The following is a 20,381-nucleotide window of genomic DNA, read 5'->3' on the forward strand; positions in this document are numbered from 1 at the left end:
AAACTTCTGAGTTCCTAGCCTTTCAGAGGTGTCAAAGTCCTCCTTGATCAACTCAACTAACTTCAAAAGGAAACTACAGTTCAGCCTGTTTCCATAGAAACACATAATTTTACAAGATGCATTTATTAAGTGGTCTCATTCCATATTGTATCATACACGTGGGCATTTAGACATGAACTTCAAGATTGCTCAAATTATTTCAAAGAAATTTGTTTCAAATAGCGTGTGCAATATTGAAATAATTCATTGCAAATCTGAACAAATTTCAGTATAATTACAGTAAACAGTTAACACTATTTGATTTAGGTTTCTATTATTATCTTCCTTACAAATATATAAACAGGATGGCTAAATTTAGCTATTTTAAATTGTATTCAATAGCTCTTTAGTATGAAATCTTCTCCCTAATTTTCACTTAAAAGAGACAATTTTAAGCTAATCTATATTTTTAAAAGGTTAGAATAAGATGTTATAGAACAAACTGTACATAATTTAAAAGCCTTTAGGTTACTTATTCTTTTTCAAAGTATATTTCCCTTTCAAAAATTTAGATTCTTTCATTTTGTAAATACAATTACAGCAGGAATGTCTTTGACCTAGCTCAATATAATACATTTTTAAGAATTCTGGTAGTTAAGGAAATCTCAAAAACAGGAAACTTCTATTCATTAACAACGGAAAAATTCTATTTCTGTGCTTTGTGTTGTCAGTAGATGTGCATTTGCAATAACATTAAGCTAATGTTTAAAAATAGATCAAATTTAGGCCAAAAATGACTTGACTCCAACACCTAACTCAAAGCACCATCTTCCCAACAACTGGCAAGAAACCAAGACTCAGATGAGTAGTTCGTCAGTACATGCAATATACTGCATACTAGCATCAAACATTTCCACCTTAACTCAACAGAAGAACAGTGATTTCATAACTCAAAAGACAGCAACTTAGCACAAAAGTATGGCTGCATAAGGCAATGATCCCTCCTACCTTGTGAAAGGCAGAGGACAGTAACTTACAGAGACAAGATGCAGGTTTAATTCTTAATTTCTTTTCTCTTGAGCTTCAAATATATAGTTAAAAATCACACAAAATACATAGGAATTTAAATGGTAAAGGTTATTAGATTTCAAAAGCAGCTCACTGATTGTTTTTCGTGATTATACTTACACTTATTTATAGTATGTATAAAAGTTACAATATTAAATGAATAAAACAGAGACAGAAAAACCTAAGGGGACTAAATTACATTAAATGAATTTTATTTTCAAGGCCGAGTGCAATAACTGACCACTTTTTCATGAATTATGCATTATATAAGAAAAGCAATAATAGGTATGAGGCTGATATAGAGAAACTTCAAATGTGTTCCATAATTTTACAATTTGGCAGCCTGTTTGGATAATGAATACTATTATAAGCCTATTTAGAGAAATAATCATACATACCCTGGTCTAACACTTCTTCTTCTCTTTTTGGCTGCTGTAGGTAAGCAGTCTTGTCGTTGTTCTCTGTTTCTATGAAAGATCAAAGAAACTGCACATAAATTTTCAGCATATATTATACACTTTAAATAGTTTATTGGAGTTAAGCTATCAATACAAAAACATGATTCAGGATTTTTTATTATAATATTAACAATTTATATGGTAGAAATGTTGTAAATTCACCACTTTTTCCCCAGCATAACTAACAATTATCAGACTTCTGACATAATAAATAGGTCCAGTACTTTTTAGGTAATATACAAATGAAGTATAATTTTTAAATGTTTTAACAAAACCACGTTTGCTTTTGATTGAATTTAGTAGCGTTTTAATGATTCTTTAAGAGCACTTCAAGGTATATTCTATACATACATTAGCATCTTAATAAATGATGTGATTACTATGGTATTTTGTTTTGTAAAATCTCCACTAAGAAGAAACAAGCTGCTCTGGCATTTTAATATTAAATTTGCAAAGCTCAATAAAGTCTCAGCATACTTTATGAAAAAAACCAGGGTGTGGATTTTGTAGTATCAAAGTAAAGGAATGACACGCAACACAACCATTTTGCAGATGGTCAGTAAGTTAAAGAATGGTTATGGGAATGAGACCAAAAAAAAAAGGTAAGTAAGGCTAATAATATCAACATTTATTCTTTGCTTGAAGAGATCCATTACACAGACAATTTAGGGTGTGGCTGGAGATGATAACCATTGGTAGTACCAAATTGTAGCACTTTTAGAACATGGCACAATTTATAAATTCATAAACTGTGTAAATCATTACTGGGTATGAGGAATGAGATGAAGAACTAGAAAACACAAATTAAATGAGGAAAGGATTTATAGGATTGATCCCCAAACTAATCTTTTCATCGTTGGTTGAGATGTTTCTCTTTAGCGGTCTTGATGGGGATATGTCAGGGAAAGGATATAGTTTATGAAAGAGAAAGAGAGGATAAGAATAAGTGAGACACAAAAAAATACAAAATCATGTCATTTATATTAAGCAGTGATCTCACCTTTGTGACGTCCATGCATCATAGCCATGTCAGACTTCACAGGAATTGGGAGACTGGCCTCTGGTGGTATAGTTCTGAACATATCTGGAGCCACATTCTGTGTGCATGTCATAAAAGAGACTGCATGCTTGGCTTCCATGTAATACATAATGTATAAGTTGCACATTTCATCACTAGATGTGCCACTGCAGGCAAAAAAAAAAAATTAGCCACAACAAATCAGCCATTCACATTGAGTACATTCTTAACGCAAGAAAAATGCAACCAGTAAATCTGCCAGCAACATATTCAAAGGTGGAAATACTGTACATCTATTTTATAGCATTCATTAAAACATACCGCAGTTTTCAACATCAAAGGACACTGTTGAAGGCATATTTCGACGAATCGAAGGAGTATCAGTTTGTAGTTACTCCACGGACATCGCCAAATACCACAAATGGAAATGGTATTGAAGTAGTTGAAAGACGCTTTTTATTTTCCCTCTCTCTCTCCTAAACCCTTTTATTCTTTAGTTCTCTTCCATTTGCTAAAACTCAGATTGGACAGTTACTTTTCTCTTAAGTAATCTTGTTTTTGGTTAACCTTGTTCTGACCTCCTTCGTGGCCACATGAATCAAGAATCAAGTGTCATATTAAGGCATCGTGAGTGTATCCCTCATATCTGATGATGCAATTAGACTTCTGCAGCAGAAAAGAAAAGAATGCCTTGGAAATGATCCAAAATAAAATCAGTACTAATCTCTTTTCAGGACTCAGACCTGATTGGGGTAGTGCTGCACGGTGGAAAAATAAACTGTTGAACAAATGTTAAAAATATATTTTAAAACAATGGAACAGACAAATGTCTAATACCTTACAAAGTATATTTTCTTCTGCCTCAGTTCACATGGGTTACTGTGTATATTTCAGTCTCTTTCCTGTTATTAGAAGGAATTGTTTCGTACACCTTCAGAAGACTCACATAACAAAGTAGTTCTGGCAAAGGAACACTTCCTTTTTGTTATTAGTTCTGACAATTTTTAGCAACCCTACAGTAATAAAAAACAATTCATGAGGTGGATTGTTTGCTCTACAGAAATACGTCAGTGCTGATTTTTCCAGCAATGTCAAGCAGCACTCACTTCCTCTCCATAGCAACCGTAATGACATCAATGAGGGGAAGAAAAACTGAAAATCTTTTCCAAACAGGGATTTGATTTCTCTAAGCTTTGAAAATGTACAGCCCCTGAGAGACCTCAGGAAGGAGACCCTTCTGCGAGAAGCTCTGTTTATTCTTTAGAAATCATTTGGCTTCTCACTCTCTGAATTTGATACCTGTCACTGCAGTTGCCTCTCCATGAAATAAGTAAATAGAGAGGTGCAAGCAAAAACAAACACATGCTCACTACACATATCTCCATGATGGCAAAACACCATGCCCAAGAATCACATTCTAGAGTTTTAGAGTTGGTTGGAAAATTATGTGCTATAAAAGTAATAGCTGGTGCCAAAATAATAAGTCAGATCTTCCCATTGTATTATCCCTCTTTGTACAAAATGAGGAAGCATATATAGACAAGACAGCAAGGAGGGAAAAGGAATTTAAGATATTTCTCTAGCTTAAAAACTTTGAATCACCTTGCAGACAGGGAAAGCTAAATAATAATTTAAGCATCTTAAATTAATAAAAGGAAACATCAATGCCCATGCTTTTTCTGGAAGAAAAAAGCCACTCACAGCAGCATATGTAATACAATCAATAGCCTTGCCTTATTTAAAAAAAAAAAACTAAACAAAACAAAGTAACTACAACTGCTAGTCTAAATGTTGCTGCTTTCCTGGTCAGTGTGTCTTCTGATGCATAAATAAAAATGATTTATTCTGTGGGTTATTAGTGTGCTGCTATCAAGTAAGTACAAAAGACTCTACATATTATGGAGAATTCACTAACTATTTCTAATTTTCTTTTAGAGTACTATTTCTAAAACTATTTAGAAATAAAGCCTTGGTCCTGGAAATGCTTATATGTGAGTTGAGGAAAAAAATTATCTTATTCCATGATCACTGTGAAATGATAGTTTACACAAACCAAGCAGAATTCTGTACTTCTGTTACCTTTAACACACAATGGGCTCATTACATCTTTTTTTTTTTTTGGTACTGGGGATCGAACTCAGGACCTTGCACTTGCGAGGCAGGTGGCAGAACCACTGAGCTAAATCCCCAGCCTGCTCATTACATTTTATGAAGGTGGTGTATACAGAATGCACTATTTGCCAAGTGAATTTCACTGGGCTCCTTCCTGTTACCACACGTTCTAGGACATAATTTAAGAAAAGCTATGCTATGATACTGAAAACTGACTCTCACATATGTAAGAGTACAGTCCTAGTATTGTTTAGAAATGACTATTCTAAAGAGTTTTTTAAGTAGCTTGTAAACACCTGTAAAAATCTATTATTATTTTTAGATAGTATCAATCATACAAAATATGTGTGCACGTAGTGTAGCTACACAGAACCATTTGAATGTGTATACACAGATATGCACAGATGTGTATTTTAGACATGCACAATATTTTCCCTATGTATAGATATACCTAATACTTGTATTTTTTATATTCATCTGTCTGTCTATCCATCTATCCAAACATATAGTTTAAATTTTAAAAAATTTGAGCTTGAGAAGCAACTAACATTAAAAAGTTTCAAAATAAATATTAAGTAGAACATCTTAGTATAATTCCCCTCAATAGAATTTTGGTGTTTTTAAAATTTGTTATGAGTCCCTTTGGAAGACTTGTTTTTATTATGAATCTGAAAAGAAAAGATACTAAAAGCAAAGTGTAGATCTCAAACAAGCAAAAGGTAATAAATCAGTGAACAAGTAACTAAACTGTGAAATGTGTGCTCAGTGGAATTATCAACCAAGACAATGATTAGGAAAAGAATGTACTCTTCCTAAATAAAAGTCAGTGTTAACCACCAAATCAGTGAGAAACAATTTTTAAAATAAACTATAGTGATATTGGGATAGAATATAAAATAAAGTAGTATAAATTTAGAATAATTTTTACACTAATATTGGAGAAAAAGTTAGCAATTACTGTTTTAGAAATAGTGTATTACAAGGTACAGGTTACAAGTTTGAAAATGCACATAGTTAAGGATAACAAAGGGAAGCGTGTAACTAACTGTTTAAATAACATTTTGTCCTTTATAACTTATGGAATTTAATAAAAAATATGGTTAATGTTTAAATTTAAGGAATTTTATTACACTAAAAGACACAATGTGATTACTCCCCTTTACTTCTAGCACAGCCCATCCTTCTTGCTACCTTCTGAAGCAGTTCTGGAAGTCTCCTTTCATGAGTGTCTTTCCAAGGTGAGATTAAAAAAATACAGTGAATGCCACTGCCTGTGCCATCTGATGGAAAGCCAGGCTTGTAAAAACATTACAGTGTCCCTCATCCATCTTATTCAGTGGATCTGGCACTGTGTGATTTCTGGCTCATCTCCAAAGTCAAAATGACCATGAAACGTAAATGTTTGAATTAATTCAGGACATAGAGGCCCACAAGAGCACAACTAAAGACATAAAAGAAGATTTCTAGAACTGCTTCAGAAAATGGCTGGAATGATGGGGTAACTGTATTTAAAGTGTTGGAGAAGTATTAGTGGGTATTAATGGCAATGTGTCATTTACTATAATAACAGTTTTTCAAAATTTAAACATTTATCCTATTTTTGATCATATCTTATACAATCAAAATGCATTTCAATTAGTGAATTTGAAATATCAAAAATAAAATAAAAGCTAATGTTGAAAGTTATCTTTCAAAGTAATCCTGCCATGTATTACATTAGCTTTTGAGAAAAATTATTTATATGTGGAAATATACATATATATACTCATATACTTCTATATTACACTAATTTAATTACATATATTATGCATTAATTTTACAGAAACAAAAATGTATTCGCCTCTAACTGCATGTGATTTTGTGAGACCCCTTAATAAGATCATCCCTAAAATAGTTTATATGGTATACTAATTCTCTGGCAAAACTGAGTTCGTCAAATAATTTAAGAATCATTGCTATCATATGAAAAATTTTATTGAAGGAGTTGAGTAACAGGAAAAGTCTGCTTCATTCCTTTCTATCTATAATTGGACTTGTAGTCAAGGTAACTCTGGGATCCTATCTGACAGAGGAATTAACATATGGTAAAAATGTTAGGATTCAAACCCTCCTTGGTATCAGCATCAGTCTGCCAATTTTATTCCACAATCATTCATCTTTCTTTCATTCAAAACATCTCTTTAAACTAGACAAAATTGCTTCCTGTATTCCTAAAGGAGGGTTTTGGTCACACATACCTTTATTTTTCATGGAGATCAACACATGCAATTCAATTTTGCTACTCTGGATGATCATTACCTTGAAAAAGTACCGAGGCAGGTCGTGTTCACATGCCTGCTGTGGCAGCAGTGAATGCCCCTTACACAGGCCCCACTGCCAGTGCAATCCTCTGCGGCATCACCTACACTCCAGCGTTACAGCACAGAACTTCTTTCGTCCTTTTACATTATACACTATTTATGTGATAAGTTCTTTTACATAATATAAATGGCTTTAAATCTGACATAGTGTAGGGAGCCTGAAAATAATCAAACCTCAAGAAATGTGTTTTTATTCCAATTTCAAATTATCTATTATACATTTTGATCCTTATTTACACTTTCAGTTTCTCATACCAGAGAAAACATTTGGTATTTACACCTGTGTGTCCTATTTATTTCACTTGAGAGTATGACCTCAATGTGCATCCATTTAGCTATAAATGTCTCTAGTTTCTCATTCTTTATGGCTGAGTAGTACTCCATTTTATTAAAAAAAAAAAAAACCACATCTTCTTTATCCAGACTCCAGTTGATGGGGAATTGGGCTGTTTCCAAGTTTTAGCTATTACAAGCTGCTGCTATAAACATGGGTGTACATATATCGCTGTGGAAGGGGAAGTAGGAGGGGTAGGGGAAAGGAAAGAAGGGAAAGGAATAAATATGAAAAAAGGAAAAAACAGAAGCAAAGTCTTTGTAAATAGGGAGGGGTGGAGGGGTTGAAGGGAGGGCAGGGGAATGGGGGAAAAAAATAAGAACCAACATATATCACATAAAGGTACAAATTCCCAATGATGAATGTCATCATATTGTATACCTAAAATGTATCAATAAACTTAATGAATAAAAAAAGAAATGTGCTTTTAATGAATAATCTTGCTTATTAAATGTCTGCAATTTATTATGACATAATACATTGACCCTAATACATCATACTGTTGTTGGTCAATTTTTCATACTTTCTGGGGCATTTCTGAGACATATTTAGCTATCAATATTTATATCTGCCTTTCTATCTATCTATCTATCTATCTATCCATCCACCCATCCATCATTTATCTAGGTTCAATGGAGGGTTTCATAAAAACATTACTTTATATTAGAAAGATAAACAGCAGAGATTAAAAAGTGCCATGCATTCTGAAATGTATTATTTAAAAAATGCCAATATTTTTGCACATCACACTTAGGTTCCAGAGAGTGACAAACTCCATGAGCATAATGGTCCCCTTACCCTTGGGCCATGTCTCTCATATACAACAGACACTGGGTTTGAAAATAATCAAAATGGATAAGACTAATTTTGGAAATAGGAAAACTTTAATGCAGTTATTTTACAAAATTTTTGTTTCTTAAAAGGTTCTATGGTGCTTTTAAACTTACAAATTAAGGAGTTATTATTTATCATATAACTTTATCTTTGCATAATGTGCTTTTAAATGCTAATTAAAGTGCTATGTTTAGTTATCTTTGCATATTATTTAGACACTGTCGTATTCTCTTGTGTTCAGATGATTCATTTCCAAATGAAATATATAAAAAACAGAATTGGACAAATAGGTAAATAATCAACCTATGCTCAAGAAGTAGAAATTTTAGCTGATAAACTTCTAGGCTGACTAACTGATGTAATTTAATTGGCTGACTTAATTAAATCTTTTTTGTTTAAACTTCACTAATCATTTGAAGTGAATATAGAGCAATGTCATAGTGAATATAAAATATGTAATGCAGCTCGGCAGAAATTACTGCTTCTTCACAGATTAATTAGTTATACTACAGTATTTACTTTGGTGCAATGTCTTTCTCTCATATATATTGTTCATATTTACAATCCTAAAGAAATACTTAGGTAAAACATTGAGTATATTTGTTAATATATTAAGTACATTTATTTAAAAATATTTTAATCGATATTATTTTTGCTCAACAAACCATAATTATACACATTTATATAGTGTGATGCTGTTTTGATATATCTATACAATGTACAACCATTAAATCAAGTTCATCTAACACATTCATCACCTTATACACCTGTAAATCTCTATGGTAAGATATGTGAAATTCACTCTTTGTCTATTTTAACATATACATTATTAGTTACTAGTCATTGTGCAACAGAAACCAAAACATATTCTTCTTGTCTTTTGGAAACACTGGACCCTTTGATCAACAGCTCCAGTTTTCTCCCTCCCTACTTCTATCCCTCCAGTCCCTAGTAAACCATCATTCTACTCTCTATTTTAATTTTCTAAGATTCTGCATACAGTGAGATTGTGTGGCACTTGTCTTTTTGTGGTTGGCCCATTTTACTGAGTATAATGTCCTTCAGCTTCAAACATTTTGCAATTAAGAGGATTTTTCCTTTCTTTTCTAAAGGCTGAATAACCCTCCATTGTGTATATACACCATATTATTTTTCTACCCTTTCATATATGGGTGGACACTGAGTTTGTTAAATCCACCAATTTAATGGTGGTATTTTTGAGATAATCTCTGGTATGAGAACATCAGTACCCATTTTTAAAAGCTTTTTATTAGTTAATCATGAATGTTCCACCCAAGCAAAGTTTTTCTAGCCCTAACATTTCCAGCTCACTAGAGTTTAGCTTGGTTTGCATAGAAGAATCACTCAACTGAAAATCTTCCTAGTACATCACTGTCAAAACGGTTTTCCTACAAAACCTAATTTCCAGTTGGCTGCAGAACAAAAAGGTGTAAAACTCGAAGCTGCTATTTTTCTCAGTAAATCAAGGAGCCACCTGCTGGCCCCATATTACCCTGATCTGAGTGTGAATTGCAACTAAGTGCTTCAGGCTCTATGCTCAAACCTGTGTCCACTGGGATATGGCTGTGTATGTGTGTAGGGGGTGGATGAGAAGAGACAATAAGGAGGAGATATTTGCAGAACATCATTTAATAGACAACACAAAATATTACTTTTTAAACTGGTTACATTCTCAACTATGGTAGTCTACCACTCTATGAAGGTTGTACATATTATTTTACAAAACAGAGATGCATTGCTGCTCTTATCTTTCTAAACTACAAAGGCATATTATATATAGGAATACTCTGCATGGTTACAAGGATTTTTATTCATGTTTAAATTTATTCACACTTGTCTTATTTTGCCATTCTGCTGCAAAAAAACGCTTTTGCAGTATGAATTAAATATTCAGAATATGGACTCAACCAATAACTTAATTTCCTATAATTCTTTTCTATTTCATTTATATTACAAAATGGTATTTCCTTAGCCCATATAAGATTTACAAAAGGACAAATTAGTGTAGTCATTTTAGTGCTTTATTTTAAAGCAAAACGCTCATTTTTAAAAAAAAAAACAGAATTATTCTAGACTTATGAAACTAAAAGATGCCCCCAGAGATCACTTTGGTCTCCTATCCTGGTACTATAACAAGTCGTTAATTTCTACGGCTGATATTACCTCCCAGAGCACATTTAAAGGATGGAAACTCGCCAACACTACACACCCTCCCAAACTGTAAAGAGACCTCTGGGCAAAAGATATTCTACTTTTTCCACACTTAAATTTGTACACCAATACATGCAATGTTTTGAAAGGATTATTTTTACTACCTTGGTTATTTATATCAATGGTTAATAAAATAACAGTGGCATCTAAGTAAAATTCCTGTGGTTCTAATGTAAAGGAGAGAACAGCTGGCCAACACCCTTGGACCATTTAACCTCGTGTATTTAAACACTACCAAGAATGAGCTGTCAGATGCCTTTGTTTAAATCTAGTTATGTTTTCTGTCAACCTTTACTTACCATCATTCCCAGTAACTCAATCATCTTCTTGTTTACCTCAAATCTCTTTACCTAATTTATCTCAAAGCAAAGCTATTGGAAAGCTTCTTGTTTAATATAAATTGATAATTTTTTCTATTCTAGCTTTAGCTATAAAATTTGTGCTGATTAATAAAAAAACCCTTTCCTCTTTATCAAAAGCCTTTTTAAAATCTTCATTAATACTTTTCTCTTTCTCCTTACAACCAATAGTTAAGTACTGTTGTAAGAAGCCTCTCTAGTGCATCTAATGCATATTTTCAGATCCTAATTTGCTGTAATTTCTGTCTGATCAGAGATGAATGGTTTAACACTCTAGCTTCCAAGTAGTCTCAGCAAATATCTTAAAGCCTAATTTAACATGGAAAGGTGCCTCTTTGATTCTTTTCTAACAAAATCATAAGAGACTTTAACGTTCATTTTTAATCTTATTTATTTTGAAAGAGTTCATAGTGCTTTGAATTAAAAAAAAATTTTTTTTGTGATACTAGGGTTAGGCTCTTTACACCGAGTTATATTCCCAGCCTTTCCTTTGCTTTTGAAACAGGGTCTTACTAACATCACTATATTGCCCAAACTCAGCTCAAACTATGAGCATCCTACCTCAGCCTTCCCGAGTGCTGAGATTACAGGCATGTACCACCACAACTGGATGAAATTTTACTTAGTAGTATAAAATATAGTTATTCAGGGAAGCTTGGGAAATTCTTTAAAAGTCTTGCCATCCCCTTTTAGAAAAGTGCCGACATTATTACCCTCACTTGGTAAAATAAACAGTAAACTATTGAACATACAGAAGTTTCAAGAGAGTGGAAAAAATCATGCTTCTGAGTATATAATGAGCAATACCAATGCAAATCCCTATTTGACTACATTTGAACATAGAGCCAAAAAGACTCCTGAGAAAAGGAATGTTCATAATCATTCTATTTTCTTTATTAAAACAAAACTGAAGAAGTAATATACAATCCTGAAGGAGTAATATATAATCTATGTTCATGATATATTAGGAGATATCTAAATAATGAGCACATGTTCTGGCATTTATCCAAATTGGTCAATTAGGAAAGGAAAAAATGCTACTTTGTTATAAATGTCTACGTGAGGTAAAAAAATGTATTTAATTCATTCACAAAGATAACTGCTAATTATAATCTTGTCTTGTCCTAAAAATTCTCTTTAAATAGGGGAAAGTGCAAAATCTTACCCAATGTGTGTGGCTTCTGTCCTTCCTTCACCAGTGAATACACATCTTGCGGCCAGTATGTCACCAAAACTAACTTCTACCGGGTGTTCCACTGGGTAGAAAGCCTGCCAGGAAAACAAACATAATAATTCATTAAATTATCAGTAAAACCCAGAACCATGTGGTTGAATGATATGAGGCTTGGAGTAGTGTGGTTGGAGAATGAAGACAGACACACAAGAGTTCACCTTTAATTAATCAATTCTATTTTACGACCTGAGAAACAAGCTTTGAAATAAACAAGATACTGTTAACAAAAGCATCCCATAAAAATCAGAATAAATGTAATAGGAGAGAAGACTTCACCAACATGTTTAGAGCATATTGAGAGACTTAATAAGGAATGCACCGAATGAGAAGTTGTTAAAAAAAAAGAAGTTATACATCTCAGATATACATTAAAGGCAGATTTGGAGACTTTTAGAGTCTAGAAAAATTAATAAGGGTTACATAAAGACTTCTAAAAACTACTTTTGCTGGTTAATATTTCTTCCCCTCTCAAAATTAGATCAGATTCTACACACCTGTGGCAACTGAGGGCTCTGGCGTCCAATGAGTGTCCACTGTCCATTTCTTACTCTGTATCCACTTACTACCTTACCTTAACAAGCACAAATGACATAACATAGTAAGGGATTAGAAAAGAGACACTGTCACTCTTTTTAAAAATAAAATCAGAATATTTTTGAACCCCAAATATTGAATATCTTAAAGATAAAAATATGATGAAAAAGCAAAGAATTACTTCCATTGAAACAGACTTCAAGTCAAGTATAATTTATATTTTACACTAATAGCACTAGTAAGGATGGTGATAAATATTGGTAATTTCACATACAATTTAAGTTTCTTACCTAAATGGTGAGTGTGAACTCTGTAGGCGAACACATGCATCGGATACATTTTATAATGGCATGAAATATCAGAATTCACCACTGTGAGAAATGAAAGCACAGAGAAAAGTCACATGCCACTGGCAAATGGCGTTATCCTTGTCTGAAACCATGTATAAGGTATTTGTGAGATCCTAGGCATTGGGGTTTTCTGCTGAAATAAATACACACTCACTCAATACTCAGAAGATATGAAGCACTTACTCAATGCTAACCATTTCATTAAGAATCTCTTGTCTCACATCTTTATTTTATTCATAAACAAAATAATTAGGATCAAGTCAAAATACCATTTCAATGAAAGCACAGCCTTATTACCTTTATCTAAAAAGTTATCCATTTGGAAAAGCTTAAAAATTGTTTTTTTAATTTTTGGACTAAAAGAGTTTTTGAAAAATTGAGTGCAATCACTGAAAATCACTAGATTGGCAGTTCATGACGAGAAAGGACCACTTCATATACGTCTTCTTTATGGTATAACACGTAGTAGTACTTGGATAAACATTTCCATATAATTGATAAATGAAGTATAACAAAGATACCATACTGACCCTTAGCTTTAAAAGACTTGTAGTCAAGACAAATAATATTTAATGTAATACTTTCATTAGAGGATTTTTAAATACACTGATAATTGCCATTACATATATATTCTCATAGCTTTTCATCAGTTTAGCAGAATCAGCTATTTTTATTCCTGCTTTGCAAACAGGCAAATTAGTACATTTAAGTTCAAAGACAAAGTAGTGTTGGATTTACTAGCCTTTTAATTTTGAAACTGTCAGTAATTCATGCCGCTTAACATTATGCAATTTTTGCATTTAAAGAGTGGATGATTGATTTGTTAAATACAGTATTTATTTATTATTTACTTTGCACAGCCTACTCCCTACCTACTGGCTTCATCCATAGCATCTTAATAAATAAAGATTGGGAAATTAATAAAGCATTGGTATGGAATAATACCAAAATCTATTTTAAATTCATGGACAGTGAAAAAATGGTTTATTTTTCAGATACAGATACTGGTCATTTACAAAGTTTAAGAAAATGTACTGGAAATCCATTGTTATAGATTAGTTGTGCAGGTAATGGTAAACAGGAAGGGATCATCACTCACCTTTCTCTCCTGGTGGTATAACAGTGTCCACAGACATCATAAGATACATGCCAGCAATTAAAGGCTGTCTGTGGAACAAAGTAATGCTTTCTCAATTATTTGACAAAGCCAAAACTACTGTTACGGAAAAATAGGATATTTGTCAATACGTGGTTTATAAAATGTGATTCTTTTGAAAATTAAAATGAAACACATGGGCAAGGAGGTACTATATATACCCACACATATGTGATATTTATATGCATAGTATGTATGCACATATATTATGTATATATATATATATAAAGGCAGACTAGAAATGGCTCCTATGGCAGCTATTTTTACATCATTTTGGTTAGGCTATTTTCCTGGCTGTTGGCTCAAGTACCAGTCTAGGTGTTGCTGGGGAGTCATTTGTTTGTTTGTTTAAAATGTGACTTTTAAACCAGACTTTAAGTAAAGCACATTATTTTCCATAATGTGGATAAATCTCACCTAATTAACTGAAGGCCTTAAGGGGAAAGTCTAAGTTTTCCTGAAAAGGAAGACATTCTGCCTACTACTGCCTTTGGACCCAAGCATGCACCATCAACTACTTCTTGAATTTTCAATCAGCCTACTAATTTTGGATTTGTCAATCCCCTCAAAAATCCCCTCCCGGTCTCCGTCTCTCTCTCCCCACTTCTCCCCTACCCACCTCATTTCTCTCTCCATCCCATTAACTGAGGTTTCTTTTGCAAACTCTGACTAATATAGCTGTCATGACTCCTGCTTGTGACTTTCATTTCCCCCCCTTGTACGTGGATAGAAACGTGTGTAATAGCTTATTTGTAACAAATGGAATACGGCAAAGGGATGGTCTGTCACTTCTAAGACTAGGCTACAAAGGACTCTGGCTTTTGTCCTTCATACAAGGCCTTACTTGCTCTTGCTTATTTCTGCGATGGAGGCCAGTTGTCGTATTATGAGCTGCACTGTTAACAGTGCATACGGGGAAAGAAGGGGGGGAGGGGCATGGGAGAGGGAGCCAGAGCGATTCTCAACCAACAGATAGGGAAAAGAGAAATGAATCATGCCAACAACCATGTGAGTGATCTTGGAAGTGGCTCTTCAGAAGGCAGGCAATGAATGAAGCCCCAGCTGGGACTGCAGCCTCTGAAATACCAGTGAGAAGACCCAGATTTCGGGCCCACAGGATGCTGAGGAAATAAATGATCACGCTTCTAAGCATTAAGTTTGGGTTAATTTGTTCTCCACAATGGACGAATGAAACAATGAATTTCCCACTTTTTTTTTTTTTTTTTTTTTGGTACCGGGGATCGAACTCGGGTCCTTGAGCTTGCGCAGCAGGAGACTAAACCACTGAGCTAAATCCCGGGCCCCAAATTTCCCACTTTTAATTTTTCAAAGAACTTAGGGTTGTGGCTCAACTGGGAGAACCGGAGGTACTTACGGCACCCGAGTGAGGTGTAAGGACACACCAGAACAGTCCTTGTGGTTATCTGAAAACACACAAGCATACATCTTAAACATGAAAATGTGAAAGACAGTTACATCAATACAATTTAAACAACATCATACCTTAAAAATGTTAGTTTTCTTTATCGTTTACAGACTAAGGCATGTTCTTTCCTTTCTTTAATGACCAATTTATCACAAAAACGACCATTCCATGCAGCCAAAGGTATCGTCTTGGTTCATCAAAATGAATAGTTATGGACTTTTCTGCAGACGCACTAGTCACTAGGATGAGCTCACAGAAGAAAGTTTTGCTATTTTCTCTAAATTTATCTAAATTGCTGAAATACCCAAAGAAGTTGGTGAAAAGAATGAATGGTTAGTTCCATGGGGCACCAAACAGCTGGCTTTTCCACTTCATAATGTTTGAAGTAACACATAATTTGGGTTTTGAAGGCACTGTATTACCATTTTTAGTCTCTGTAACGTTTCAGATTTATGTATAGGAACCACCTTCTCTGTGTGCTAAAGGCCTCCTTATTTCTACCTTTCAAACAGACACCTACACTTCATTTTTTGTACCCTAACACCAGATGAAAGCTTACCTATATCTCTTTATTTTTGTCAACACTGCTAAGACCTCTTACAAATTTTCCTCCATTCTTCCTCTTTTCCCCAAATGCAAATAAGATGCAAATCCAAAATGCCCATCCAAAGTCCATCTCTACTGAACCTCCTGACTTTCTACCACAGAGACTCTGAAGAGTAACTCATAATCACTCATTTGTTCTTTCTACTTTATATTTCTTTCTAAATAACTAAAACTTTTATCTCAATACTGAGAATTTATTTTCCTTTTTTTTTTTATTTTAATTTTTTGGTACCGGGGATCAAACTCAGGTCCTTGCGCTTCCGCAGCAGGTGGCGAAACCACTAAGCTAAATCCCCGGCGAGCATTTATTTTATGTAAATACTTATTGTATGCATATATGTGTACAAGATTGATATGATTATACTAGAAACTAAGAAGTGAAGTGTGTTAATAAGCAACAGCAGAGGGAATGGGGTTTTAATAGGTTTTCTTTACATTCAGCTGTGATTTTCATGAGAAAGACAAGGGCAGCCTCTACAGAAACATAAGTAACTAACAAGGTGCACTTTGATTTACCTCACAGAATAGTTAGAAAGTACAATAAATTGTATTGAATACTTTGGGAATAAAACAAAAAGGAAACTTCTCTGTATAATATTAAGTTTGGTCTTAAAATAGTACAAAAAAATTAAAAGATATTTTATATTGAATCATTTTTTGTCTTTTTAGTTGCACAAAAAGATCTCTGTCAATCTCATAAATCTAGCTCAGGGAGGCAGTATCTTCATAATAGTTTCAGGAAAGGTTTTTTTTCATAATTCCAAATGAATTTAAGAGAAAGTAAATAATAATAATGAATAAGAATTGAAGGCTTATCTTAACCTTTGCCTATCTTTTTAAATATAGAAATGATAACTAAGTGTAGTTCTTTGATTTATTTATATAAAAACACTTATTTTAGAGAAAAACCTTCCCGAAATGTCCTACATGCGATCTAATGAATATATCAAGTCTGTACTGCTTTCAAAACGGCCTTACTGAGAGTCATGTTTATATCTCCACTGATCCAAAGAGAATGTTACAAAGCATACCATCCATTCACATCAAATGAACTCCCAACTTCACTGAGCTAGCTCAGTTGACTGTAGGAAACATTTTTTCATATGTATACAAAAATCATACCTATCCAATAAGCTTATTTTGAGAAAGGAGAATCATTTATTCATCCATTACCTATTAAGCAAGCAGTTTTATGCAGACACTATGCTGAACACTGGATTACAGTAAAAAGAAAAATATATATATTCTGGTTTCCTGCTCAGGTGCTTATGGTCTCTAATGGGAGTCGTGGGGCAGGGAGAGATAAGGAAAAACATAACAACAAATATGTAAACACACGTCCTCAATAAGAGGAAGTGGTCATGGGCAGTTGTTTGACCTACTGTGGTCAGAGAAAGATAACATCTTAGAAGAGACCTGAAGGAAGAAAAGCTCCACAAGACTGGGAAAGAACATCCTGGGGAGAAGGAAGAGTAACGGTCTCCAAAGAACTGAGGATGCTTGTAGGACAGGAGGGCCAGTGTGCAAGGACCCAGTGAATAAGGAAAGTGCAGAGGCAGACAGGATGGAAACAGAGTCCTGGCTGCCCAGAGTGGCCATGGAGTCTGGGTTTTATTCTGTGTGCAAAGAAGCCATCCAGTGAGTGACAGGGTCAGACAAAGGACACACAAAGCACACTACCTATATACCTACACATTAACTACTCATCAATGAATGTCAGGGTTTTTATAAAGTTTTTTAAAATTTTTAATTACAAATATCAGTGAAAGGCTGGGCCAAGTGAAGCCTGCCTTTAAACCCAGCCCTTGGGAGGCTGAGGCAGGAGGAATGCAGTGAGTTGAAGGCCAGCATAGACTACTACATAGTGTATTCAAGGCCAGTCTGCAATACATAGTGAGATCCTGTATCAAATAACAACAACAGCAACAACAACAACAACAACACAAATACTAGGGGAGAGTTTCCCTTCCATACAATGTACATCTATGCAAAAGGCCTGGTGAACACTGAAAACTGACTTTTCAGGTTTCATTACATCTTTGCATTGAAAGAATGAAGTGAATCCTATTTTGATCTCTTTATATAAATTGGCAGATTATTTTTTATCATGACTTCAAAAAATTAAATAGGAGAAATTAATAAATAACACATTTCAAGAATTACTGAAGAAATTTATCATTCAAGCAAAAATCTGCCACCACGTTCACTAGAGCAGGAATGCTACTGACAGCATCATGCCTGGTGTAATGAAACAATGCATCTTCCTGGTCGATAATGTCCTTTATTAGAACTATCTAAATTGAGCAGTTTTTCTTTAAAGAAAAATAGAAAAATCAGTCATAAACAAATTTTAACTTAAAGACATTTATAATTTTCTTATCAGAGTTTCCTCCAAATAAAGTCAGCCATTTCTATGTAATTGCTGTCTACTTCTCTAAAAAAGCTTCAAAGATGAGTCACAGCTGTGCCATTCATCACACTGTGAAGACATAACACTGTGTTTTTTTCATTTAATACTATACATTTCATCAACTATGTGCCATATTCTAAAAGTCAAAGACATCCGACAACAATAACAAAACAGCAAAACACTCAAGGAATAATATGAGATGGTTTACATTCTGGAGAAAAGTGTGAACTACACTCGGGTGCTATAATGACTTGCAGGGAAAACTCAACTTTAGTGGCTATGAGTTTTATTTATAAAGTATAAACCAGGTATGGGGGTGTGTTGGTGGATATACATAAATCCAAAGTAAAAACCTGGTCTGTTTCACAAAATATTCCAGAAATCAAATATAGAGAAAGAAAATTAGCAAAAACATACTCTTCCAAAACATACTAGATAGCTTTTGAATAATAGCCAAAAAATTTTGTTTCCATCAAATTTATCTGGTCAGTTTTATCTATTAATTGAAAGCAATTTAAAACAGTGTGTGTGTATATGTGTGTGTGTGTGCACATATACATTGCTTTAAATTATGGATAATGCTTTATTTATTCATTTATTATGGATAATATCCACCATTATTTAACCCTGGAGTGATAGAATTACAGTTCCGTGACTTTAAAAATTTGTTTGTTTAGGTACAGTTTAATAGTGTTCTAGCTGAACAAAATTCTACAAGTTTTCTCAAAGTATCTATTTACAAAGTGTACTTACATTTTAGACAGTATTGTATTTTATATATTCACTATTCAAAATCAAATTTTATAATCATAAATGATTTGAATCTCTTCTAGTACATCTTTCTACAGTGTGAGCCCAGGACCCTGAATGCTTGCATATACGCTCAATGATACTCCCAGCAGGACCAATTTGAATTCTATCAAACTGGGTTGTGGGGCACTCTTGAATCCACAGCTGCTCCTACAGCAGATGGGAGCTTTGGGGAGAAGCATATTTTAGCCTCAGTGCTTGGCATGAAGATTGTGACCTTTTAACTTCAGTGCAACCCTTGCTACAATGATATATTATTATTTTTATAACCTCTACACTTACTTCTGATCTTACTTCTGGTGAACTCAGAAACTTCCAGTGGTTTTGAATATTTCCCTGATGATCTGCAATGTACTCTGACTTTGACTGCCCTTCTGTTGTAACACAGTGCTTGGGCCACAATATATGAAACCTCATAAAAATTAATCCATTTCAATTTGCTAGCTGCATATGAAATCTATCTCTGACATGCACCATAACTGAAATGGATGGTACTTAAGACATGTATTACAACAAAGAAATATATTGCTATTTCTACTCATATTTTACCACATACATGAAGAAATGAAATCAGAATTGAGGTAGTTAAAAAGTGCACAGAAAATGAACTCAAAATATCAAAATCATACACTAGCTGAACAAGCTGGTTGGAAAGACTTATTCTGGGAGTGAGATGAAAGAAAGTAGGAGAGATGAGAGGAGAAGGAATAAATGGAAAGTTAAGTTAGGGCGCAAGACCAGAAAAATTGAACTCCATTGCTTAAAAAAAAAGATGGGAATAGTAATGAGTCAACAAACTAAAATGGTCTGAAATTACAGGATGGATTTTGTTCAAATAAAAGGCAGAAATGGAAGAAAACTATTCCTGTGATTTACAATTCAATATAAATATTGTACTTTTACAGGTGTCAAATTTGTTGGATATAAAGTTTAGTGCTATTTTAATGGTACACAATTATTTGACCACAGGATAGTGCCTTACCAGTTGATCGTTAGTTTTCAATTAGGGGAGTTCCTTTGTTTAAAACAAATGGGATCTAGAAAGTTATATAATACTTGGTAGATTAGTGCTGGTAATCAATGTTTATAATAGTAAAAAAC

At 33.7% G+C, this 20,381-nt stretch overlaps 1 protein-coding gene across 7 annotated transcripts in view; it reads right to left on the reverse strand.

Moving 5' to 3' along the window:
- Window positions 1–20,381, reverse strand: part of Pam (peptidylglycine alpha-amidating monooxygenase) — a 326,641-nt gene that overhangs the window by 61,056 nt on the left and 245,204 nt on the right. For all 7 annotated transcript variants that reach the window (XM_021255825.2, XM_087180704.1, XM_087180703.1 and 4 more), the window contains exons 8-14: window positions 15,404–15,452; window positions 13,972–14,039; window positions 12,813–12,893; window positions 12,483–12,559; window positions 11,920–12,023; window positions 2,506–2,690; window positions 1,446–1,514 (exon numbers count right to left, since the gene is read on the reverse strand). In XM_021255825.2, the coding sequence (XP_021111484.1) occupies window positions 1,446–1,514; window positions 2,506–2,690; window positions 11,920–12,023; window positions 12,483–12,559; window positions 12,813–12,893; window positions 13,972–14,039; window positions 15,404–15,452 (633 nt within the window). The remainder of the gene's footprint in view (window positions 1–1,445; window positions 1,515–2,505; window positions 2,691–11,919; window positions 12,024–12,482; window positions 12,560–12,812; window positions 12,894–13,971; window positions 14,040–15,403; window positions 15,453–20,381) is intronic.

Source organism: Heterocephalus glaber, unplaced genomic scaffold (genome assembly GCF_053883595.1).
Source record: "Heterocephalus glaber isolate CG9 unplaced genomic scaffold, H.glaber_assembly_v1.0 deba00001465, whole genome shotgun sequence".
NCBI lineage: Eukaryota > Metazoa > Chordata > Mammalia > Rodentia > Bathyergidae > Heterocephalus > Heterocephalus glaber.